A 26,739-nucleotide genomic window follows, 5' to 3' on the forward strand; every position below is an offset into this window, starting at 1 on the left:
CCAGTGTGGGTCATGTTGCCCCCCGCTGTCTGCCCTGTGTGCCCCTTAATGCCCCCCTGCCACTGCTGGAGATTGGCCATCTGGACACTCCTTTCTACCCCCACAAGTCTCTCTCTCACACACACACACAAACAAATTTGCTCTGTTGGTGACAGATGCCAAGCTATATGGCAGTGTTTAATGGGCATCTTGTGACTTTGGTCTGGAGGCCAACTGTTGCCTCTGCTATCGTGCATAAGCTTGTGAGCGTGCGCACACACACACACACACACACACACACACACACACACACACACACACACACACATTGGGCTGTGATACTGAATCCACCTGTTCTTTAAGCATAAATACCATATTACCATAATACCACATGGCACCATATTCAGTATGATCTTTAGGTGTGTTTACTTGGCTGTAGTGATCAGGGGACTAGGGTAGAGCATCTACAGTTGACATCAGCATGACTGAACCACAAACAGCGTGACCTCGCCAGCATGCAGGAAAACAGATGGCAGAACTCAGGCCAATGAGAATCTCATTCCAAAATGTGTCTTTCTATATCATCCAATTGGAAGCCTTCCGCCTGCATGTTCCGGGGTTCTGCTTATTGACATTATCAAAACATGCCACGAAACATTAAAACAATACTCCATACACACAGTAAAAAAGCAACATGGCATTAATTATGTAATCTACAGATACAGGAATAACAACAAGTATGCTAAACCATATTTTCCCCGTAAATGCTACAAAAAGGTAAATGTCGTATTTATAAAACGAGTGCCCCAATTGTCCAATAGTGGCCTAGTTCGATACAGTGGTGCTTTCTCATGTATCACCACTAGATGACGTCTTCAGGTAGGGACACAATGTTAAGAACATTCTGTTGTCAGCGTTTACAGGGCTATTTACATGATCCGTCTAAAGAGTAGCAAGCAGTGTATTGAAAGAGTTCAGCGTTGAAAGCCTACATTATTGCTCAATAACTTTTCACAAACTAAGGTGTGTCATCAAACAGTTAAATTTGAAACGGCCTGGTTGTCAATATAATTCATACATTTATTGTTTAGATCATTCGGTTGGCAACTTGGAAAATAGTTGTTCCAAAATTCTGCTAGAGGCTAATTGGCCTTTAAAATTGCACCCGGGTCTAGAATTATGAGGTTGGTCAAATGGCTATAAATATAGGCCCACAAGTAATGTGCTTTTTGGTTTGATTTCTATGTGTTCTCATTTTGTTGAAGCTTATACGAATCATTATTAGCTAAAAAAAAAAGAGCCGCTTCAGCTGTAGGCTAGGGCCTGGTCATTCGAGTCCGGGTGAATCATCCTGACACGCTCCGCCCCGTGTAGTTCTCCCCGTGCTGAGCTGAAGACGCGACTACTTGGTCGACATTTTTAATACTGCATCATCGGGACTGACGTGGAAACTACGTGGGCAAAGACTGCTATCCTCCCCACCTAATTAGTGACGAGTCTGTCGACGTAAAACTCTGGTAAGTTATTGCATAGTTGTCGGCGTCGGCAGAAGTCAGAAGAAAGAGAGAGAGAGGGAGAAAGTTCGCATAGATGTGTGCTGAAACTTTCATTTGTAGAATTCTATCAAGTAGCCATAGCTAATCTAGTTTTAATGGCTTCAGCCGTTCTCAATAGGTTCACTTCCCACACCTCACCTAACGCTACGCTACGGCCATTGGCAGACAGACTTTTTTGACAAAATAAATGAACTGCATGCTCTTGTTTTTTTTTAAATCTTGTTTTTTACAATACATAGTTTGTCAGTCCACCTGATCAAAATTGAAGGTGCCCGTAAATCATGCCAGGATAAAGCGCATAATGCCCGCTAAACCACGCCGACACATGCCGCCAAATATACTTTTCTATCTGTCAACACGTTATCGTCAAAATGCTTGTTTTAGGAAATATATTTATATATATACATCTAATAGCATATATATTCGGATTATTTATCTCAAGACTAGCATTTACAGGTTATCAACGACTACTGTTGTAAATGTCAATATTGTTGCGTCAGGAACTTCCTTTAAACGGCCGCTGCATTTTGAAAGTTGAAAATGAGGAAACAGATTTTGTCACAGTCAGCCACATATTGCGATTAAATCTTAACTTCAGGATACCTTATTGTACTCACTGTACTGTAATATGGATTTGAAGTAGTCTGTGTAGTATAGCCTAGGCTACTATTAAACACATTCATATCACAAACAACTAATAATCAGCCATATATTTGTGTAATTTATCATGCATGCCTCAAGGCTATTGGTTGTTCATACTTAGAACTTCCTGTTATCTGCAGACCAATGGAGATGGTGACGTCCCAGCAGGACAGCAGTGTGAACGACTCTCTGTCTGACGAGGAGAATAGTCCGAGTGAAGCTAGCTCCCCTGCTCCAGCTCACACTCAGGTACTATGAGTCATGAGACCTCTGGGTCTCATCTCAATGTGTTTCTTACTTTATTAGCCTATTAGGGAAGGGACACTGTGCAGCTTAAAACCTAAATATCAGGCCTGAAAAATGTAAGTAATACATCAGTACCAGATATAGTCATAGGCCTCAGGCAGGTGAAACATAAGAACATCACCAACAGGTACACAACACACAGTAAACCACAATACAGTATCACATGGTACAATACATCATATCTTATAATACATGCTGTGAATAGATGTTTTTATGCCCATAACTGCTCTTTCAGTAGACTGTACTTTTGGCGTACATTATCTTCACACTCAATATGTCTGCAGTTTAGTGGGGATGACGGTGCAGTCAAAGGCTTACATTACTGATGTTCTTGTGAAAAATCTGCCAGTGAAAATACAGAAGTGCCATGTACAGTAACGCTGGGTTCAGACCGGATGCGAAAGCGCGGCATGGTCAGTTTCCGTCCGGCGCCCATGTCAACCAGTTTTGACTGTTCACACCGGCCACAGCGCGGAGCTCCACGGCCGGCCCGCGCTCGGCACCGCTAGCTTTGGCGTCTCGTCTGATCTGTTTTTTTCCGTGAGCCGCAAGCAAATGTGTGTGAATAAAGCGCGGTGAAGTAGAATGGCTTGGTGGCCGGCGTGGAGAAATTCACTCCTGGTGTGAACAGCCAGGCTCGTCCTTGCGTGGGTGTTGATGATTCGTGGCGTTTCCGCATCCAGTTTTAACCTGGTGTGAGTTCTGTGACTAAAGTGAGTGCTTCCAACGCCATTCAGCTTGAAATCACTGCTGTAGGCTTTCAGTTGTTGTCTACTAACTACAAGCTCCATTATTCAAACCATGTTTAGACTTTTGTTTTTCAACAGTCAACTGTTGCTGTGTCCATCTCCAGGTCTCCTTGGGGCCTAGAGTCGGAGGGGCAGGGGACTCCTCTGGTGTGACTGTGGTTCAGCTACCGGACGGCCAAACCATCCAAGTCCACGGGGTCATCCAGGCCCCACAGCCTTCTGTCATACAGTCACCCCAGGTACATACTGTCCAGATAGGATCCACCGTCACATCCACATGCCACTAGTGCTGTCAAAAAATCACGATGACAAAATTATGACTTCGATATATCTGCCTAAATATCTCGATACCAATACTGAAACGATACCATGTCAAAAACCTACAACATCAGGAAAAGTAAGGGAATAATAGATGACAGAACATGCCTCATTTATAGTGTGCTTTTCAGAGTTAGGTAGAAACGGCCCCTTTAAGAAAATAGTGCGCTCTGGGTAACGCAGTTCTACGTGTATTATTGGGCGGGCAGCGTCATCTTTGAGCACTCTGTGCTGAAAATGACTGACACGTGTTTGTGTAGAGAGAGAAGTTGTCTACCTCAGGGTTTCTCAAAGTGGCTGTATAATGTCAGTCCTTTGATAATATTTGGAATTTACCAGTGTCATTTTTATCAAAATGATATATCAGTTTAAACGTCAAGTACAAAAATATTTTCAATCAATTCTAACCGAAACAGATATTCTCTGTAGTTTTCCTTGGTAGCCTGCATATCTCGATAAAAAATGTATAACTTGGTCAGCAGATTTCAGAGGTGTAATGGTGACTAAAGAAGTGGCTATACTCTGACTAAAGAAGTGGGTACACTATAGCAGAAATGTTAGTTTTTACTAGTTTTACTAGTTTTTCAATGCTTTTTTTTTTATTGAGGAGGATATATGTTCTATGTAAATGTTGTTAACATTCATGATATTAAAGAGGCGTGGTTTTAAGCCACAGGTTACTCATAGGCTGAGTACTTGTGTTATTAGGCCTACATTATCTGGTAAAAATTAGTCAGAACTCGGAACCCACCCACCCTCACTCACTCACTCACTCACTCACTCACTCACTCACTCACTCACTCACTCACTCACTCACTCACTCACTCACTCACTCACTCACTCACTCCCTATCTGTCTGTCTTTCTCTCTCTCTCTCTCTCTCTCTCTCTCTCTCTCTCACAAACACACACACACACTCTCACTCAAATCATGCGGACATGAGCATCAGTGCCAGGTCCGGCCCGTGGCATAGGCGAAGTAGGTGGCCGCTAGGGTGCCAGATCGGCAAGGGGCCCTAGTGGTGTGATGCGATTTCACAAAATAAACGCACAGCAACATGTTCTTTTCACCAACTATTAACTCAACAATATAAGCTAGTTGCTTCATGTAGCTGGCTAGAGATTTGCCCCCCACTCACTTAAGACAGAGGCAACAAGCGCTGCTCCAGAGTGCATTCCGTGTGACGTTCAGAAAGTGTTGAAACATTGTAGCGAGGAGCATCCTCGAATGCCAACACAAAACGTTTGCAATGTATCAATGTATGTAAATTCTTCCCTGACCCCTCTCAACGAGGCGATTGAGCAAGCTCCTGGAGTATGTTTGTCTAACGGCTAAGAACATTTATAAAGCAATAAATTACATTAAATTACATTTTCCGAGTAAGAAGGGCTAAAAACATCATGGGAGAGACATGGCAAACACTGGTGTATGTCTGTGTGTGCGTGAGTATGAATGTGCCTGGGCCTGTAGATGGAGGCAGGGGTTGGGGTAGGGTGGGGGTAGGTTCCTGCTATAGATGCTAATAATGCTGCCACATTAGCTACACAAGGATGGAAAGCTAGGTTATAATAATGCATTGGATTTCATCTTCTGATAATGTTAACAGGATTGGCGGCGCATTAATACAAAAAATGTATAAAAAAATTGTAATGCGGTCACAGATGTGTGGTTATAGAATATTGTGCAACGGGTGTGTGGTTATAGAGTATTTAAAGGAGAAGTAAAGGGAAAATGCATGTTTAGCCCTGTTTTAAGGTTACTTTTGATCATATACAATGGTTCAGATAAAAACGTTGACAAAACTAGCACTTTTGAGAAAGTCTGATAATTGCTCTACCACCGTTTTAGTCATACAATGGATGTGGGTGGGCACCTTGAAAAATCATTCAAAAAACATCTTAAACTCTCAATTTCAAAGACAAGAAACTCACCGAAGTGTTAGTTGGCATTCTGACATATAATTCGCCATAAAGTATTCTAGTTCATCTGGAAAGGCTTTTTAAAATATTTAGCATAGAACTATTTAGTCGCAGCACATACGTGTGTAAACTTCCGCAAACGAGGTAGCCTAGCAACATAAACAATAACAATAGCTACCGTAAGAAGTTCCGCTTCCTGAATCCCCTCTGCGGATTGATCTACACATCTACAATGGTCGCTTCAATACAAGTCAATGGATTTCATAAAATGATCAATAAAACCCTACAGGATTTATACTTTGCGGCAAATTTGATGTCAGAACACCAGCGGACACCAATTACCCCCTCGGTGAGCTTCTTGTCTTTGAAATCGAGAGTTTAACATGTTTTTGAAAGATTTTTCACGGTGCCCATCCACATCCATTGCATGACCTAAACGGTGGTAGAGCAATTATCAGACTTTATCAAAAGTGCTAGTTTTGTCAACGATTTGATCTGAACCATTGTATATGATCATAAGTAACCTTAAAACAGGGCTAAACATGCATTTTCCCTTTACTACTCCTTTAACATCGGACCGGAACTACCCGTTGTATAAGGATAAACAACAAATTAACAAAAACATTGCACCCATTCAATAACATCGGAGGCCGTGCCCAATCAGCCTGGAGCAGCAAAACTGGCTTTGCAACGACTGCTACCTCAAGTAGCCTCTGGTAGCTGGAGAGGTGCTGCTGCGCGCCTGCCCTCACTGCCAGATAATTATTTAACTTTATTGAAGGATAAACGCTTTGAGATGAATCACCTCGTTTTCAATGGGGTCCTTGAAACACGAATACAACTGCAGTACAATAACTCAAAAGAAAATGACAGAGATGCATACATACACACACAAGTACAGCACCCATACACTCACAATCCCCGATCCACCAGCACCCCACAAACCCTTCAGAAAGAATTAAACACAATCAGAAACAAGAACAAGTTGTTTGCAAATGAGCAAATCGTGATGTTCTAAAAATGAACAGTGAGGAGATGAATTGGAGCGAGTCAGGCACGCTATTCCAGTCAGATGGGGCTTTGAATTTAAAGGTCTGGAGCCTGACTTCTTTAGTGATATTGGGAACAAAGAAAGAGGGGTACTGAGCATGTCTAAGGAAATATGGGGATCTGCATGGAACTAGGTATTGCTTTAGATAAGGATAGTTAAGAAAAATAAATTTAAAGATAAATTGCAGCCAATGAAAATGCTCTCTGGAATTTAGAGATAGCCTCTTATAAGTGATTTGTACATGAGGCAATGATGGGTATGATACGGACACCTCAGAACAAATCTGCACACTGTTGTATACAACATTAAGAGAACGCATTCTGATTAATAATATCTGCATAATTGAGAATGGGTAGTACTAATTGAGGAAATATTTTTCTTACATGAAGGGTGAAACAATTTATTTAGCTGTATAATGTGCTCAATGTATTTTTTTTATGACAAAATCAATGAGTCCTAAAGGAGAGTTCCGGTCCAGCCATGCACCAAGATATTTAAACACATCAACTTTCTCAAGTGGTGACCCATCACAGACGTTAATACTCATGCTGTTACATGTGCAAAGTTTGTATCTAGTCCCAAATAGCATGCTGTAAGAATTTTTTTGTTCAGTGTAAGTTTGTTGTTATAAAATCAGTTTTGAACTAGTCTGGCGTCGCCAGCCTGATCTCGCAAGCTCACGTTCTATTTCACTCCGCAGATCAGTCTGGATATCCAACCGTTCTAACTGAATCCTCTCGAACCCAGAATTGGTTCGTGCCAATCACAACCGTTTATCTAATATGGGGCGGGTTTAATAAGATGACGGAACAGAGGAGCGCCGAGGCATTTTTGCCAACAACCAAGATGGCAGCAGTTGATGTTGAATCCGCAATTGCGACCATATTAAACAAACTGAACGGTGTATTTTCTCTAAAAGAAGAACAAACAACTGCACTTAAAGCTTTTGTTGCTGAGAAAGATGTGTATGTGCAGTTCTTTTGATCTATGCCTGTTGGTAACGCCCCTTGGGAATCGGAAAGCAACTGAGTTTCCAGACTCTTTGCATTTTTGCAACTTGGGTCTGGCGAAGCCAGGCTAGTTTTGAACAGCATTAAAATCATATTGCAGTGAGCTTTGAATTTTTGAAATATCAAACCTGGATGTATAAATAACAGTGTTATCAGCATATAAATTTACATTACAATCAGAGCATATTTTCGGGAGATCATTGATAAAGATGGAGAGAAGGAGAGGACCCAAAAAAGAACCTTGTGACACACCTTTGTCCATAACTAGATAACCAGACTGACTACCATGATAAACAACACAATGATGTCTGTTATGACATCATAAAGCCGGTTCCGATAGACCAATCGAGTGAAGTTTAACCAAGAGTAGGTAATATCAACCAAGTCGAAAGCCTTGGTGAGATCAATAAAAATTGAGACAGTAAGCTGACCCTCATCAAAGGATGATGACACGTCATTAGTAAATTTAAGGGGAATAGTAGTGGTTGAGAAATTTGGTCTGAAGCCAGATTGGGATAAGATTTTAAAGTAATTCATGTACTGAGATAACTGATTAAAAATGAGTTGATCTGCAGGGAGAAGCTGGCTAACACGTATCTGATTTACTTAATTAAAAAACAAATTATTTGAATGTTGTGGTCACCATCATCTTATAATAATAATAATAATTATTATTATTATTATTTATTATTATTATTAGAATTATAATGATAATAATAATACATATTTATAGTAGGCCAGATCCTATCATACTGTTATGCTAAATGTCAGTGGCATAAATATGAGGTGCTGAGAGTGGAAACTAAGAATGTAATTTAAGTGTGCTGTGGAGGAAAACATTGTGTAGTGGTGCCCTGAGCCTGAAAAGTTTGAGAACCACTGGTCTACCTCACTCTGAAAGGCACACAATATAACTGTTATAAAAAGACACCGTTTTAAAACACGTTCAAGACAGATTATAGTTAAAAAAAATATTTAAAAAATAGTGTCCGCTACAATGCCATTATTACCATTACCATTACTGATTGAGTATAAATTGAGCATTTATAACTGGTGTTGTTGATCTGCATACTTGTGAATCTCTGATTTTTAGCAGCTTGCAAGTTATGGTTGCGTTTGCATATAGAGATATTTTCTACAGTACATTGGTAAATTAGCTAAAAAGATAAAGCCAAATTTAACAGTTATCCTTGATCTTAATTGCCTCGTCAAGCAAAAAAGTTTGCTTCGTCACAAAATAAATAACTCGATTGACTTACATTTGAGGATGTGCAAGATTGTTATCTATCACATTTGCTAACCTATCAGTCTTTGAATTCTTGGAAAAGCATGCAAGATGCATTGCCAAGCTGGATGTGTTGGCTCCCTTGTTCTGAGTAGTTTTAAAACATATTTTACAGATGGGGTTGTGGTGTTCCTGGGCTTGCCCTGGCTGTGGGCTATGTAAGCGGAATAATGCCAGATTTCGCTTTGTGCGTCAGCTTTGTCGACAAGCTGTGGACTGGCAGCCAGAACACGCCTGGCTCTCGTTTGTCACCATGAAAGCCAAAATGGCTGGCATGCTGACCAGGCCTGCAGGGCGTGGAATCAGAGCACTGCACACACACACACACACACACACCCACACACACTCCCCCGCTGTCGCACATCGACGCAACTCATGGAATACAAACCTTATTAAAACACTGTTATTCTTACCAGTAGTAATAAAATGGGGTACTTTTAAGTACCAGTAGTAACCCAGTATTAGTACTGTAAGTACCAGTACTAATAAAATGGGGTTCCGTTCTAGTATCGGTATACTGAGCCAGTGTCGGTATACTGAGCCACCGGCTATTCAAACGTTTGTGTTGCATAGATTGGATTGTTCTTCGCTATCTACCTTGCCATGTGATTTAGGCCTTAAACCATGATAAAAAATTTTAGGTGTTTAGGTATTTTTTCAGTGACTATTTTCACTGACAACTAGACAGTGGTTTTGCAACCGACTATACGACTAGTCTAACAGATTCCCAACCACTCAGCTGACTATACGACTAGTCTAACAGATTCAGCTGACTGTACGACTAGTCTAACAGATTCACAACCACTCAGCTGACTATACGACTAGTCTAACAGATTCAGCTGACTGTACGACTAGTCTAACAGATTCACCACCACTCAGCTGACTATACGACTAGTCTAACAGATTCACCACCACTCAGCTGACTATTTGACTAGTCTAACAGATTCACCCACTCGGCTGACTATTCGACTAGTCTAAAACAGATTCACAACCACTCAGCTGACTATGCGACTAGTCTAACAGATTCACCACCACTCAGCTGACTATTCGACTAGTCTAACAGATTCCCAACCACTCAACTGACTATACGACTAGTCTAACAAATTCACTCCCTCAGCTGACTATTCGACTAGTCTAACAGATTCCCAACCACTCAACTGACTATACGACTAGTCTAACAGATTCACTCCCTCAGCTGACTATTCGACTAGTCTAACAGATTCCCAACCACTCAACTGACTATACGACTAGTCTAACAGATTCACCCCCTCAGCTGACTATTCGACTTGTCTAACAGATTCCTAGCCACTCAGCCAATTTGCATTTGTTGCGCAGGGTTTCTCTCTTCGCTCTCCCCAGAACAGTACTTCAGCCTGTCTTCACAGCTTATTACTTAGCAAAGATCTAGATGTGATTTATTTTGTTTAATTAAAGAAGAGTAGGCTAGCCTTATAGCCTGTAATACAGTATTTAATTAGGCTAAAATTAAAACATTGATATTAGCCTATCAAAGGTAATATCTAATATGAACGAACCTTTTTAACCCTTTGAATATGACCGCGTCACCATCAACATTTTAAAAATATAAACAAAAAAAGCTTTTAAAAAACTTCCTGAAAGCTGAGAAGCGCTTTCTAGTAATATAGAGAAAAATCCAATTAATATTGGTAATTTTGGCACTGTAATGACTGTACTAAAAGGGTTAATAGAATTAAACACAGTGCAATTAATGACTGTTTCATGAATGGATATTTGACGTTTGAAAAAAAAACAAAACAAGAAAAGCACAATGTGATGGACTTATAAATAGCCTACTTTATATGGACCTTAATATATAGCCTATTCCTATCTCTAAATATATTAATTTCAAGTTAGAAAACAGAGTACAAGGCTGCATGCTGTCTTATAGCCTATTCTACCTGCTAAGGTGTGCAGAAAAAAACATACTCGTCTGGCTTCAAAGATGATCGAAGAGGCTTACAACTTGCCCAATTGTTAAGAAGACACATCTTTGCAACCAACTACATGTTTACTTGTTTTCTTCAATAGTGTAGCGAGTTGCTCCCCTCAGCAAGTGAGAGAAACGAACGTTTGCGCACGACATACATGAGAGGCACCAGAAGGAGATATGCCTTGTTTGTTAATATCCAAGAAAACATGCAAACAAATAGACTATGTATGAAGGATAGACAGGTCTATATTTAGTTTGAATGATGAGAACATGTGAGCGGAGTTGAGCGCTAAAAATATTTTATTTTGCCCCATCGCTCTGCTCCCCCCCTCTAAACTGTAACCAGCCTAGTAACAAACCAACTTTGAGATCATGTTTTTATGTTGTTTCTTCGTTTTGTTTCTTCCTCTTACAGATAGCCAGTGTAGATGGAGAATCGGAGCCAGGCCTGGACACACAGAAGAGGAGGGAGATCCTATCCAGGCGTCCATCTTACCGGTGAGGAGACGTCACCATAGTCTGTCTCTGGCTGAGCAGAAATGCTGACACCTAACACTGAATAAACTCTGGAGCTTTGTTATCATTGAGATGATAGCAGTGCTGTCGGCTGGACCATAAATGCAGAGGGGCAGCGCAAAATATGTCCCTCTGTGTGCCTCAGTTTCTCATAAAACATACAAATACAATACAGCAGAAATTGCCCTGAATAAGAACTTCACAAAGTTAAAGGAATTGCAGTATATTCAAGAGTATCTTCTGTACCTTACAGGAAGTAGATTTCTACATCAAATTGGAGAATACTGGAGCACACGACAGATCGTCTTAAAAAAAAACTTTATTCGGTGCACAAATCACTGACGATTCCACAACACGGTGTCTTCTTCAGAGATCATAGATTTCTTATAAGCTTTCCTCTCTCCCTCAGAAAAATCCTCAACGAGCTGTCTTCAGACTCGCCGGCGGTGCCGAAGATAGAGGAGGAGAGGGGGGAGGACGAGGCTGCCGTGGCCAGCATGGCGCAGGTCCAAGTGCCAACATCCATCTACCAGACCAGCTCAGGACAATACAGTGAGGCCTCCACGCTCCAAAACCCATTCTTCACATCTCCATGTCCTGATTCAGCACACTTCTGATATAAGTCTCGTCGTCCCTCGTTCACTTCTAATAGTAGTCTTTAACGGTTGTCCCTGTTTTATTCAATATACCATTGGAAGAATAGGTACCATTAGCATCATTTAAAATTTTAAATTATATTGTTATTTGTGATGACATCTTATAGTATAACATTGTTGCTGCTTGTTTTGTAATCTCGGATACATTGAAAATGAGGACCTGCCCCTCAATTGTATTCCCGAGAAACTAAGGTTATGATGATGATGATGATGATAAATAGCGCAATGCAGATTTGATTCAAATGAATTCCAATCCTTTCCCTAATTGAACGTAATCTCTAATGTAATCTAACAGCATAAAACTCTGGTGCCCCTCCGTAGTTGCCATCACCCAGGGGGGAGCCATCCAGCTGACCAGCCCAGGGGGTGAGGCTCTGCAGGGGGCCCAGACGCTCACCATGTCCAGCTCTGCCTCCCAGCAGCCTGGGGCCACCATCCTGCAGTACGCCGCCCAGCCTGGAGACTCCCCACAGCAGTTCTACATGCAGGGAGGCCAGGTGCTCATCCAAGGTACGGACCACTGGGCTTTAAAGGGACAGTCTGTCGAAAAATGGTAGTACTATTGTGTGTTTTTTTTCATGGACGTCATCATAGGCAGGTTTTCAGTTGGTGGCCTAGTGTAGCCATGCATGTCTGCGTCAGCAGAGGGACATTTGTAATGTACTAGTGCAAAGTGCCCGTGGGTCTGTTGTGGTTTGTTCTGTGTGATCGATCAATCTATCAAATATCAGTGATTAAATCTGTGACTCATACAGCAAATTCAACATACAGTTGAATTTGCCACTGGCCCTCGTGGATTTTCAAAGTTACAATGCTGTAACAAAGTTACAAGGCAATGTTGAACATATTAGCTAGTTACTTAAGAGCCGTCTGTTTTCACTCACTTGTCGGCATACGCTGGCATAGATCGGCAAAGCTTGCAAAATACTTCTCCCTTCTCCTCATCATACCCTAGCCAAGGCCAGCCATCTGGCGAGTGAGGCGGGAAAACCATTGTTTTTTTCTGTCTCCCTGTCATTATTGGGCAGTGCTTCTGGTGAAAGGTGGTTTCTTTTTTCTGTTGATTTTTTGTTTGGTTTTTGGCCGGCAGCAGGGGCCTTCAGAAACATTTGATTAGTGGCTTTAGATTAGCGGCTATGTACAAGGTTTTTGGCTGGCTTGTCTTCACATTCAAGTTCTTGCGCTGGCGCGTTACCACAGCCAATCAGAGTAATGGCTTGGAGGTTTGTTTTTTTGTCACGCGAAGCTTCCATCTGGGGCGAGTTGAACTTCAGCCCTGACAAAATGTAGCAAACGTTAAATGGTGGTGTCTTAGAATACAAATCTCTCAAAAAATGTGATTTATTATGGGAAGACATTTGTAAGCTTGTATATATATATATAATCTCAAAGTTATATTTGCACTGGCCCGAGTGGGCCATTGAAAAGCTTTATTTATTGGCCTGGAGGTGTTCAAGACAGCAGCAGGCTAGTGCATATGTGAAGCCCTGGCAGGGCTACAGAAAGTATTACTCACAACTAGGGTTGGGAAATTTCGGGAATTATCGGGGTTATCTATACCAACTTTATTTACCTTGTCATAAAAAGACAAATATTAACATTTTGTTTTGTTAGAAGCAGTCATGCAGGCAACATTTCTAATATACATTTTAAAAAATGAATTTTTTTGCTTCATCTATTTGTGATTAGAACTTAAATGGATTCTGCAGCCCTCTTAGTGTGCAGGATGCTAGGAATTAGCTGTGCATGTGATGGAAGAATGCACAGTACAGGGTTGAAATTCAACTGAATTTGTATTGCATTTTATGTTTTTTTCCCCCCTAGGCTACAAGGGGTACGCGGTGGTGTAGCAGTCTAATGCATTGTGTTCCGGTGCAGCTGCCCATCAGGGAACCGGTGTTCTCGTCAGATCTGAGTATGGCCGGATCCCAAAGGGAGTGGCTTATTGGGTCGCCGCTCCCCGAGGGTGGTTAGTTTAATCTCGGCTTGAGAGTTTGTCACACAACAGCAACCCTGTCTGGTGTTGGAATTACGGTTGTGAGCTGAGATAGTCAAGGAGTTGTCTCTCCCTTTCACATTGCCGACCGGCAGAGTTGTGGACGAATCCTCAACAGTTAATAGGGGGTAATTGCAGTCAGATTGGCTGGGGCAAGGGGGGGCACTGCCCCCCCTGGTGGCCAGATGCGCAAACTGTCTGCAACGCGTCCAAATCATGTATTCTAGAGACTGGGTTGCGACCGGATCAGAGAAATGCACTGAACAGCCTGGCTCCTGCTTACGTGAGAATTGATCGCTTTGCGGTGCTTATTCCTCATCCAGTTATGGGTGGATGGAAAACTTTCAAATTAATGTTAATTGTTCTGATAATTGTAGGCTATAGCAACATAAGAGTGGCAGCTTTGACAGCAACCCAAACATGAGCTAATCCCATAGCTGTAGGTCTACCATTGCTGAACGAACTGTTGGATACTGCATATTTGCTGTGCAACGTATCCATTGTCCAGTTGTCAAATCGATTAGGCAATTGCTGGATTATAATACGCTGTTTATAATGACACATCCCGAAATTGAAGCATGAAAGGCGTAGCATACATTCTGTTTTAATGAAGAAATAAAAAGTCTGTAAACTCTGCCTAAAAGCATTTATTTGGTTTCATTTATTAGCTTAAGTATTTAATACGTGTGGGCGTTTTCAATCATAATATTGTATTCTTGATACAAGAATGTTGACACTTCATGTAGCATATTTCAGTAGCAGACTATTCAACACGTTGAATGAATTAAATTAATTAATTAAATATTCATATAGCCTAGGCTTTGAAACATTCGTAGGCCTATGTTTTCTTGCCTATGTGAATGAATATAGGCTCATAATCTGATTTGCCGTGTTGCTTAGCTCTGGTCCAGGCAGTCAGGAGCCATTCACCTTTCACTTTTGTCACTGTTTGCAGTATCTACAGAAACTGTTAATATTTAATATTATTTCGTTACTCACGAAGTGAAGACAGTTTTCGAACAATGAAAGACATGAAGTGCAGAGATGGCCTAAGAGAAAGGAGGCACAGTTGAACGAAACGTGGATATTGGAAAGAATAAGCACTGTGTTTTGAAATGTTGTGGGTCAATCATGCAGCTGTAACAGAATATGCGCATTCCAATGTTGTTGTTTTTTACCTCTATTATAATCCCTATTTGATGAGGGGGTTGGGGGGGGGGGGTGGGGGGGCTGGGACTGACTGCCCCCCCTAATCAAAAAGTCAAACTGCGCGTATGGGTAGGGTGGATGAAAACAGGTTAAAATTATAAAATAAAATAAAAATTTAAAAAATATATATATATGTATATATATATACTTATTTTATTATTTTATCCTCTGTATATATATAAAAAGCTGTTATAGGCGACAAAAAAGGTCAAAATTTCCAAAATCTTCCCATGGTAAGTTTCCAGAAATTTACCAGATATTTTCCACCCCCTTGCAACCCTACTCGCAACACAATTGAGTGAACAGTGTTTCCCCTACCATTGCCTTGGAGCCCCCCCCCATCGGGACCTCCCAACCCTCCTGAAAGACCCCAAAACTATTTTAGATCACTAACATTTTTAGCGCAAGTCAATGGAGCTTAAAGGAGTAGTAAAGGGAAAATCATGTTTAGCCCTGGTTACTTATGATCATATACAATGGTTCAGATCAAAAAGTTGACAAAACTAGCGCTTTTGACATTTAACGTTTCGTTACTATATTCGGGGCCTACCACCCCCCCTGAAAAAACTGAAACCAGAAACTGAAACAAACAATTTTCGTTAGGTATTTTGACCTTGCTTTATTCCAACTGGAAGGCTATCTGAGTAGCTAGCCCTGGTCCAGGTCGGTGTACTATTCAGAGCGATACCCTGCTATATGGAGGAGCCATTCATTGCGCCACTGACTTTTGTCACTCAATCTACATTACCGTTTCAGGCCAGTGCGGAGATGTAATCCCGCCACTTAGTCCTGGGTCTACCCCGCGGCCTCCTCCCAGCCGGACACGCCTGGAACACCTCCCTAGGGAGGCGCCCAGGAGGCATCCTCACTAGATGCCCGCACCACCTCAACTGGCTCCTTTCGACACAAAGGAGCAGCGGCTCTACTCCGAGTCTCTCCCGGATGACTGAACTTCTCACCCGATCTCTCAGGGAGACCCCAGCCACCCTCCGGAGAAAACTAATTTCGGCCGCTTGTATCCGTGATCTCGTCCTTTCGGTCATGACCCATCCTTCATGACCATAGGTGAGGGTGGGGACGAAGATAGACCGGTAGATCGAGAGCTTTGCCTTTTGGCTCAGCTCTCTTTTCTTCACAACAGTGCGGTAAAGCGACTGCAGAACCGCACCAGCTGCTCCGGAGCGGCTGCTACTCGGAGCGGACAGACCACCGGTTTCCTGCTGAGAACCATGGCCTCAGACTTAGAAGTGCTGATTCTCATCCCAGCCGCTTCACACTCAGTTGCGAACCTATCCAGAGAGTGCTGGAGGTCGCAGGCAGATGATGCCATCAGGACCACATCATCTGCAAATAGCAGCGACGTAATCCCCAGCTCACCGAACTGCAAACCCACCTCCGCGCGGCTACGCCTCGATATCCTGTCCATGAAAATCACAAACAGGATTGGTGACAAAGCGCAGCCCTGGCAGAAGCCAACCCACACCAGAAAGGAAGACGACTTACTGCCGAGGACACGGACACAGCTCTCACTCTGGGTGTACAGGGATTGGATGGCCCTAAGTAGGGATCCCCTCACCCTATACTCCCATATAACCCTCCACAAGACCTCTCGAGGGACCCTGTCGTAAGCCTTCTCCAAGTCCACAAAACACATGTAGACAGGTTGGGCAAACTCCCAAGCCCTCTCCAAGATCATTGCGAGAGTGAAGAGCTGGTCGGTGGTTCCACGACCAGGACGAAATCCGCATTATTCCTCTTCGATCTGAGGTTCGACTATCGTCCGGACCCTACTTTCCAGCACCTTGGAGTACACTTTCCCTGGGAGGCTGAGTAATGTGATTCCTCTATAATTAGCACACACCCTCTGGTCCCCTTTTTTAAATATTGGGACCACCACCCCAGTCTGCCACTCCTTTGGCACTGACTCGGTCTTCCACGCAATGTTAAAGAGGCGTGTCAACCAAGACAGCCCCTCAACACCCAGCACCTTCAGCATTTCTGTACGGATCTCATCAGTCCCTGGGGCTTTGCCACTGTGGAGTTGTTTGACTACCTCAGTGACCTCCTCCAGGGAAATTGTCGATGACCCCCCATCATCTTCCGGCTCTGCCTCGATCGTAGAGGGTAGATTAGTTGGGTTCAGGAGTTCCTCAAAGTGCTCCTTCCAACGCTCAACAACCTCCTCAGTTGAGGTCAGCAGTGTCCCTTCCTTGCTGTATACAGCTTGGATGGTCCCCCGCTTTCCCTTCCTGAGGTGTCTGATGGTCTTCCAGAAACACTTTGGTGCCAACCGAAAGTCCTTCTCCATGGTTTCTCCGAACTCCTCCCACACCCGCTGCTTTGCCTTGGTCACGGCCGAAGCCGCAGCCCTCCGGGCCAGTCGATACCCTGCAACTGCTTCTGGAGTCCCCCGGGCTAACATATCCCGGAAGGCCTCCTTCTTCAGTCGGACGGCTTCCCTGACCACCGCTGTCCACCACGGTGTTCTAGGGTTACCGCCCCTTGAGGGACCTATGACCCTCAGGCCGCAGCTCCCAGCCGCAGCTTCAGCAATGGAGGCTTTGAACACCGACCACTCATGCTCGATGTCCCCAACCTTCACAGGGATACCAGAGAAGCTCTGCCGGAGGTGGCAATTGAAATCTCTCCGGACAGGCTCTTCCTCCAGACGTTCCCAGTTCACCCTCACTACACGCTTGGGTTTTCCAGGTCTGTCCAGAGGTTTCCCTCGCCATCGAAACCAGCTCACCACCAGATGGTGATCAGTGGACAGCTCTGCCCCTCTCTTTACCCGAGTGTCCAAAACACATGGCCTCAGAACGGCTGATACGATAACAAAATCTATCATCGATCTTTGGCCTAAGGTGTTCTGATGCCAGGTGTACTTGTGGGCATCCTTGTGTTCGTACATGGTGTTTGTTATGGACAAACTGTGACTAGCACAGAAGTCCAACAACAAAACACCACTTGGGTTCAGATCGTGGTGGCCATGCCTCCCAATCACGCCCCTCCAAGTTTCTCCATCATTGCCCACGTGTGCATTGAAGTCCCCCAATAGGACAGTGGAGTCCCCTGCAGGAGCCCCAAATAGGACTCCACTCAGGGTCTGTTCGGTGCATAAGCACAAACCACAATCAGATTCCCCCCCCCACAGTCCTAAGGCGCAGGGAGGCGACCCTCTCGTCCACTGGGGTGAACTCCAGCACAGAGGTGCTCAGCTGGGGGCTAGCTAGTATAGCCACACCTGGCTTACGCCTCATACCGTGAGCAACTCCGGAGAAGAACAGGGTCTAACCCCTATCCAGGAGTTTGGTTCCGGCACCGGTGCTGTGCGTGGAGGTTAGCCCCACCAGGTGTAATTGGTATCGCTCCACCTCCCTCACAAGCTCCGGCTCCTTCCCCCCCAGCGAGGTCACGTTCCATGTCCCCAGAGCCAGCCTCTGCCGCTCGGGTCCGGTCCGTCGGTGCCCAAAGCTTTCACTGCCACCTAGTTGGCAGCGCACCCGACCCCGACAATTCCTCCCGTGCGTGGTGGGTCCACGGGATGGAGGAGATGGTGTTTCCACGTAGCTCTTTCGTGCTGGGCCCAGCCGGGCTCCATGGTAAGCCCGGCCACCAGGCGCTCGCAGACGGGCCCTCTGTCTGGGCCTGGCTCCAGACGAGGGCCCCGGGCTTCTTCCGGGCCGGGTCTCTCTTCCTCTTTGGTCTTCCATCATGGGTTTTTACCTGTTACCCCAGGTAGGGGGGCTAGGGGGTACTACCACTTGCCCAAGGTGGACCCCCAGACTAGTGGAGGGAAGGAGGCGTCTTACTTCTCCATTCTAGTTCGCACTGAAACTAGCCACTGTCCATTAATTGTGATTAATTTGATTAATTAATTACAGATCATGATATTAGTCAGATAAAACATTTTAATCGATTGACAGCTGAATACGGCATTGAAAGATGGCTGCCCATTCATTCCAATGAAAGCTGCTCACCCAGAGCATGGAGGAGAAAAAGTTAAAAAGATTCTTACTTCCTGTAGCCCAACTCACATCTGCAGCAGTGTTTTTCAGTCTTGTTTTCCCATAGAGCAGTGTGGCGCTGCCATAAACATACCTAGAGAAAGAAACAGCTGTTAACTCTGGGTCTTGGTGGCTTATAAAGACATAATGTTGATTGATGGAGAACATTTTCAGCTGATTCCATGGTGTCTCTCGTTCCGGCGTTAGCGGCATGCTACAGTAATGCTAGCGCAATGCAGTAGAAATGGCTAGCATTCAAAGAAAACTAACTTAAACACTCCACAGTGCACCCAACTCAAATTCAATATGAGGACAGTCCTTTATACCATCATTTTTGAAGTCCAACTATCGTTGAACCCATTCGTTGGTTTAGACCTACTGTATATGGTTATCTGTAAATAGGGAGGCGGAGTGATGCGTAACTAGCCGGCACTATTGTCTCCACAATAACAGCGAACAGAAGAAAATAAATTGTAATGGCCAGGTTCAAAAGAGATATGGCTGACTTTGATGAGGAGTTTATCTGGTTTATCTGGCGATCCTTGTTTGGAGTTTGTTTATAAGTGAGTTTTCTTTAAATGCTAACCATTACGGTTTTATTACGCCAGCATTAGCATGCCACTAACGCCGGAATGAGAAACAGCATGGAATCAGCTGAAAATGTTATCCATCAATCAACAACATTATGGGCAAGTCTTAAAATGAGGCTCTATGTCCACAATTTTGAACACCCCCTTTAATTGAGTCTGGAAAAAGCCTATTCTCAGTTTGCCTTAGGTTATAGAATTGCTTTATGTTGTAGAATTGTATGTGTAGGATTAGAGATGAAATTGTGTTTAATCATTTTAGTTCATTGTTCCTGTAGCTGTATGTGTTCATTATTAGTCTACTTCCTCAGAGCTGAACTATTAGTCATAGTTTAAGAGGAAATGGCTTAATGACATAAACAAAAGTCACACACACACACGCAGCTTCAATTTGACGTTTGAAGTGTGTGTGTGTGTGCGTGCGTGCTTGCGTGCGTGTGTGTTTTTCAGTCGGGCACAATATCCTCTTGTTTGTTGTGCGTCTCCCTGGTTGCGTCATGAGGTCTATTAATACCCGTACGACCCACTCCCTCCCTCTCTCCTCCCTCCCTCCCTCCCTCCTCCCTCCCTCTCTCACTCCCTTCCTCCTCCCTCTCTCACCCCCTTCCTCCTCCCTCCCTCCCTCCCTCCCTCCCTCCCTCCCTCTCTCACTCACTCACTCACTCACTCACTCACTCACTCACTCACTCACTCACTCACTCCCTCCCTCTCTCACTCCCTCCTCCCTCCCTCCCTCCCTCCCTCTCTCACTCCCTCCTCCCCTCAGCCGTGTTGAGCTCAGCACAGCACTAGACCCAAGAACGGAGGGAGGGAGTCAGAGGAGGGAGGGAGGGGCTCTGAGACCAGTATCTCATTGACTTCAGTAGGGGCCAATGATGTCATTGTGATGTCAATGCCCTTAATTGTAATCTTGTGAAAAAGGTGATGGGTGACCACTCCATACAGAGACTTGGAGAGAGCGCAGAGAGAGAGGGAAAGAGAGAGGGAGACACACACACACAGACAGAAAGAGTGATTGTGAGAGTATTCTGGTCGGACCGATAAGAGGAGAGACATGGCCGTGACCGGAGATGAGACTGAGTCAGGTAAGTTGCCGTTTATTGTCCTCAGGATTGCGCGGTTAATTATTTTGCGATTGGTTGTAATACATAAATAAATGAGAGTCGCATGGCGGCATTGATGGACTTCTTTCATTCAGAGGCAGCTCAACTTGCATTTGGGAGGATTTCCAGCAGTATCTCAGGAATACACCTGCTGTGATGTTATTGTTCTCTCTGGAGTTAGTGGATAGAGTTGTTTCACAGATTTCTCATATTTGACTTTACCACATATTTTCTTTCGAGGAAAGCAGAAGCATATCATTGCGTTGAGCGTTGGGTACAGGTGCGCTGAGGTTTCAACAGGCAGAACTTACTGCAAATGGATTGAGAATTCCCTTCAGAAAAGATCAGGCTGGACTTGACTGTTGACCGAACAAGGCAGTAATGTGTTTGGTTAGCTTGCTCAACCCGGTTCCTGCCTCCCCCTCTCCCTGTCTAACCCCCCCTCCCTCCCTCCCTTCCCTCTCCCTCTCTCTCTCTCTCTCTCTCTCTCACACACACACACACACACACACACACACACTCTCCTTTCTGTAACTCTTTCTTCTCTCTCCCTCACTCTCTCTCTACCCTCCCTCTTTGCCCTGTCTTTATCTCTCACACACAGCTCTCTCTCTCTCTCCCCCCCCCCCCCCCCCTGTGAAGCGTTCTATTCAGGAGCGGGGGGAGGGGTGGTGGACGGGCTGGTTTGACGTCACTCCGGTTTCCTGGAACACGATCAGGGCTAGGAAATGAGAATGCGAAACCGGCGGAGTGAGACGTACCATTGACGTCAGGGGGGGGGGGGGGGGGGCATGCTGTGATTACCCCCCCCCCACACACACACACACACAGGGACAGACACAGACAGACAGGCCAGTTGAGACAGGCCAGTTGAGACACGGAGTCCTCAGTTAGTGAGAACTGGTAATGCGTTACCAGCTGAGTCATCTCTGCAGATCACCACAGCACACACGCACACACACACACACACACACACACACACACACACACACACCACACACATCTAGATATGCAGACTGCTGCTGGCTCACACATTCACACACCTCCCGTGTAAACATTTAGGAAACAGTCGTGACTAATGTTACAAGTTGTACGGTTTTCTGGTCAAAGCCTTGCTAATGCAGTTTTCATCAATTTTCCTGTCATTAAGGATGCTAGGAATCTGTGAAAGCACATTTTATAGTACAGTAAGTTTTATTTTTAGTAGTAGTAGTTTATTGATCCCTGGAGGAGAGATTTCTTTGTTGTCTCTGTTGCTTGGTCTATTTGAAGCCACGAGATGAGAAGAAAATAAATATCCCTCCCACTATCTCTCCTTATGAAAACAAGTTTCCTCTTGAACGTCAGCAAGCACAATGAAACCATAATCTGATCAAGAGCATCAGGTTACACAATCCTTTGCGTTGTTGTTTTTTTAGCGCAGTTGTTCATCGGTGCAATGGATTTTAATTGAGTCACCGTTGTGCATGGTTACTGCTTATTGGTCTCGGTTAACGTCACAGCCCATTGGCTACTCTGCCGTTACTGAGAGGGGTGAGAGTTGAGGATTGGTTGCTCTGGTGAGTTGACCTCAGGGCGTTCCGCTTAACCAATCATGTGAGGTCGACGCGCCAGCTCATATTTCACACTTCCTCGTTTCCTGTCTGTTATTCAGGGTGAATAGGAAATTCTCACTAAAGTGGATTTAGCTTCAGAGTCGTCGACTTATCTATCTCATCACATACACCCACTTGACCTACGTCTCCGTTCAACTTTACTCTCAACTCTTTGCCGCTTCCCTCCCAAAAGTGTCCCCTCCTCCACCCTGACCTGTCTTCTCCTCGGTCCCTCAGCCGCCACCGGAGACATGCCGGCGTACCAGCTGCGCTCGCCCACGTCGGGGCTGCCCCAGGGCCTGGTGATGGCGGCGTCGCCCAACTCGCTGCACAGCCCGCCCACCCAGCACACCGAGGACGTCACGCGCAAGAGGGAGGTCCGCCTCATGAAGAACCGGTGAGGAGCCACGGCGCCACTGGACCGGGTTCAAAAACATGAAAGACTCTTGAAATTGACGAAATTGACCAGATATGTGGAGTTGGTTTGTTGTAAAACGGTGTGAGGTACATTTTTATCCACCACTCACTGCTTGGTTATCTCTTGAGATCAGTTGGATGTAGAGGGGTGGTTTGGTGATAGCCTACGCCGGGGTATGAGGTGCCTCGTCTGAGACCTGTTGACGTGTGTGTGTGCTCCCCGCCATGCTTCCTAGGCCTTTAGCTCTGTGGGCTAACAGAACCGCGTATGGATAGCGTGTCGTTATATTCATACCATATATACACTGTAATGCCTGGCTACCACAGTAACCGGCTCTGGAGACATCACTGTTTTGAGTCCCTCCTCTTTTCTCACACTCTCTCCGTCTCCTCTCTCTCCTCCTGTCCAGGGAGGCTGCGCGAGAGTGCCGCAGGAAGAAGAAGGAGTACGTCAAATGCCTGGAGAACCGCGTGGCGGTGCTGGAGAACCAGAACAAGACCCTCATCGAAGAACTCAAAGCACTAAAGGACATTTACTGCCACAAAACAGAATAGCCGCTCGGCTAGCTAGCTGCACAGCTACGCAAAGAGCTCTCCTACTGAAAACAAAGCACACGCGAGTGCAGTTTACAAACTTTTATGGGGGGAAAAAAAATTAAAAAGACTAAAAAACAACAACATTCTGAAGCAAGAACTACTTTCACCGTCTTTGTTTCTCGTCTCTCTTGTTGCTCGGGGCGCTGGCCGGCCGGACGAGGCGTTCTGCACGCTGAGACTGTCGGGAGCGGCGCAGGCTTCAGTTCGCCGGGCCTCCGTGCCTCCTCTCTCTCTCGCGCACGCACGCGCTCGCTCGCCATAGCGCAACGGGTGAGCCCCTCGCTTCCTTCCACCGTTCGCTGGGGCGGCAGGCAACGAATCAGAGCCAGCCAGCAGAGGAAGAGGAAGTCAATGTGCTTCCTGTTAACTCGCCACAGAAGCGGACATGCAGAAGTGGACGGTGGCGCGGGCCAAGCCTTTGTGCTGTCATCATTAAGCAGATGAAAGTGCAGGAAAACTCACCAGCAAGCCAACACGCACACACACACACACACATTAATGGTGTAATGTAAAGGTGTTCTTAATATGCTTTGTGTCGTCTTTGGTCGCTTTAATACATTCCTTTGTGAAATCTGATTTTGTCCTTGTATTTACTCTGAAAAAAATCTGTTGATGTCTGGTCATTTTGAGTTTCCTAATAATTAGTGGGCTAAAGCGACATGTAAGAGACAGCTATGTCTGTAGCCAAGCCTCTCCTACAACGCCACACTGAGCAAACCCAGCATGGAGTTGATATAGAGACCTGGTCTGTATCCCTCCTCTATATCATAGATCTCTATTTATTTTTCTAGCCATGAATCATGTCAAAACAAATGCACGGAAAAGGCTGTTTGATGTTGACAATGTCAAACGTGTCATGACGGTGTAGAGGCTGTGAACGGAACCCGGGTGCAGGAAATACTGATGTTTGGGTGTTTGGGTTTTAAGTGTTTTGTGTTTTTTGTGTGAACTACCGGCAAGTAAAGGGCTATATGAGTTGTAATGTGCTCTGTTTCAAGGGTATCACCAGTGTTCATGACATACTGTAGGCTTAACTATCATAATGATGCAACTTGCTAAGTGTTGTCCTCTTCTACATGCTTGATTTCGAGGCCTGCTTACTTTGAATTAAATTGGAAGCTTTTCCATTTGTATAGATTTGGCATGTCTACTGTGTTTATGTTGGGCCAATGGTTCTAAGATTCAGGTGATACAGTATGTCCATTAAGTTGGATTGGTTTGACTTAAGTAAATTCTTCTGTTTTGACTTAAGTGGCTAGAAGAAGACTCGATAAGGTTAGCTCTTAAAACCAGCAATTCATCATGTGTATATTTTGCTGTGTTTGGAAATTGTACAGACTATGTTGTTTATTAAATACAATTTTCAAAACTTTCCAAATTAGAGGAAGTACAAGTGTTTTGTTTTTTTACAATCCAGCATGCAAGAAATCTCCACTTCACTGTGACACACACACATTAAGGAGAATCTCTCACTTCAATGCACTTCTGACAGAATCTCTCACTTCAATGCATAATCCATCGATCATAAACTGTTAAATAACAGTTGATTTTAATTGTAAGTCATAGAAATGGATGTGGTTCAATTACTGATAGAATATGACATGATTGATCATTTGATGGCCCCCCTATACTTGTAGATGGTCAATCTGTGCTCAATAAACATTCAACTAACCAAGTTCTATCCCAGAATACTCTACCTCCAATTTTGTGACATATCTAGTTTGTGGGATCCCTCAATATGAAGTGTTGTCTAAAATGCAAATTAATTAAAATATATCGGTTAGGGTTAGAGCCTCCGGTGAATCAGGAAATTCACCACAACAGTGCATGAGATTTCACCGCCAATTCTACTGTGGGATTGTAGAATCCTCCAGGCACTCTGGTGTATTTATAATGAGCAGATCTGCACAGAAGATGTGTTTCCCTGGTAGCCTCAAGACAAAGCACTGCTAAATATGTGTGTGTATCAGTCTCCGCGTAGGCTAGTATAATGGTGTCTGTAGTGTGTGTGTGTGTGTGTGTGAGAGAGAGAGAAGCACACATAAACAGCAAAATGACAGATCTGTGTAAAAAGAATGGCCTAGTGAAGTTGTATTGGTGCAACAACAGTTTGTCTAGCCTTGGTTCTCATCCAAAGTGTGCACACACCCTCCAACATCTTTCTGGTGTTGAACCATGGCTTTGTGAAGGGCGTTGGATTCTCCATCCAGAACCATAGCTTTGTGAAGGGCGTTGGATCCTCCATCCAGAACCATGGCTTTGTGAGGGGAGCTGGATCCTCCATCCAGAACCATGGCTTTGTGAAGGGCACTGGTTCCTCCATCCAGAACCATGGCTTTGTGAGGGGAGCTGGATCCTCCATCCAGAACCATGGCTTTGTGAAGGGCACTGGTTCCTCCATCCAGAACAGGAAACGCTACAGAGTGAATGGAGGGACCTTGGAATGCTGGAATAACTGCTCTGTTTTGAAAAGCTAAACCTTGGTCGTGTGAACTCAGTGGACATCAACAACACAACCCCTTAGTGTTCCCACACTAAAACAAGTAGGCCTACAGGGTAGGGGGGAAATAAATATTGGACAAAAAATTGTGCTAATACAGTAGAACAATTCTCAAAAGTAGAAGACACCTCTAAATCATTTTCAAGTCAGAAGAACCATTCAGGGTTCCAAACAGCACATTACAGACCTGCAAAGGGCTCTATGTGGAAGCTTACAGACTTGAAAAGAATTCTATCTGGAAATATTTTCCTGAGGGTTCTTCTGCTGTTACAAATGGTTCTACGTGGTACTTTTTTTATTTGTATTCATTTTTTACAATGTACAATGAAATCCATATAATACAAGCCTCTAGTCCATACATAGACCAAACCCAAAAGAGAAGCAACTGGGAATGAGTGTATCTTCAATATTTGATGAATGCAGCATTGCAACATCTTCCTGAACTTCATCATGTGGTTGCTGTGGAAATTTCCACCACAGAGCAAGACGCCCTCTGGCGGTGAGAGAGGGAGAGAAAAATACGGCCTAAAGAGTACGTCACCTCTCTGCGCTACTTGAGCAATACTGACATCTTCTGGACAGATGACAGTAAGGCATCTGAAAACTTTTTATTGAAACCAATTGACATCTAGTGCCATATACATCAAAAAGGCACAAATTAAAAAATTGGAAGATTAATGAAAGTTAATGAAATTATAATTGTTTTTGCAGAATTTTGATTCTGCTCCATATTCAACAAAAAGGCGCAAATTAAAAGCCTATTAATGATGATTTCCCCATATAGCCCCCT

General features: G+C 44.3%; 1 protein-coding gene across 2 annotated transcripts; it reads left to right on the plus strand.

Annotated features, from left to right (window-relative positions):
- Positions 1–1,406: 1,406 nt before the first annotated feature.
- On the plus strand, positions 1,407–24,760 carry crema (cAMP responsive element modulator a). 2 transcript variants are annotated; one of them, XM_084446941.1, is made up of 8 exons: positions 1,407–1,496; positions 2,318–2,426; positions 3,337–3,471; positions 11,182–11,264; positions 11,692–11,834; positions 12,260–12,448; positions 22,673–22,832; positions 23,263–24,760. In XM_084446941.1, the coding sequence occupies exons 2-8, from the start codon at positions 2,322–2,324 to the stop codon at positions 23,405–23,407; spliced, it is 960 nt and encodes a 319-aa protein (XP_084303067.1). In that variant the 5' UTR covers positions 1,407–1,496; positions 2,318–2,321; the 3' UTR covers positions 23,408–24,760. The 2 variants fall into 2 exon arrangements, with proteins under 2 accessions (XP_084303067.1, XP_084303068.1); XM_084446942.1 differs by lacking the exons at positions 1,407–1,496; positions 2,318–2,426; positions 3,337–3,471; ... (1 more) ...; positions 11,692–11,834; positions 12,260–12,448 and adding an exon at positions 20,699–20,822.
- The last annotated feature ends 1,979 nt before the right edge of the window (positions 24,761–26,739 follow it).

The sequence above is a fragment of the Borostomias antarcticus genome (assembly GCF_949987555.1).
Source record: "Borostomias antarcticus genome assembly, chromosome: 12".
Taxonomy (NCBI): domain Eukaryota; kingdom Metazoa; phylum Chordata; class Actinopteri; order Stomiiformes; family Stomiidae; genus Borostomias; species Borostomias antarcticus.

Bases quoted from the DNA above. Each gene is read 5' to 3' on its own strand.
- crema (XM_084446941.1), top strand. From the start codon at position 2,322: ATGGAGATGGTGACGTCCCAGCAGGACAGCAGTGTGAACGACTCTCTG. The intron at 3,472-11,181 runs GTACATACTGTC...TTCCTCTTACAG, and splicing joins CTGTCATACAGTCACCCCAG to ATAGCCAGTGTAGATGGAGA. The intron at 12,449-22,672 runs GTACGGACCACT...TCGGTCCCTCAG, and splicing joins AGGCCAGGTGCTCATCCAAG to CCGCCACCGGAGACATGCCG.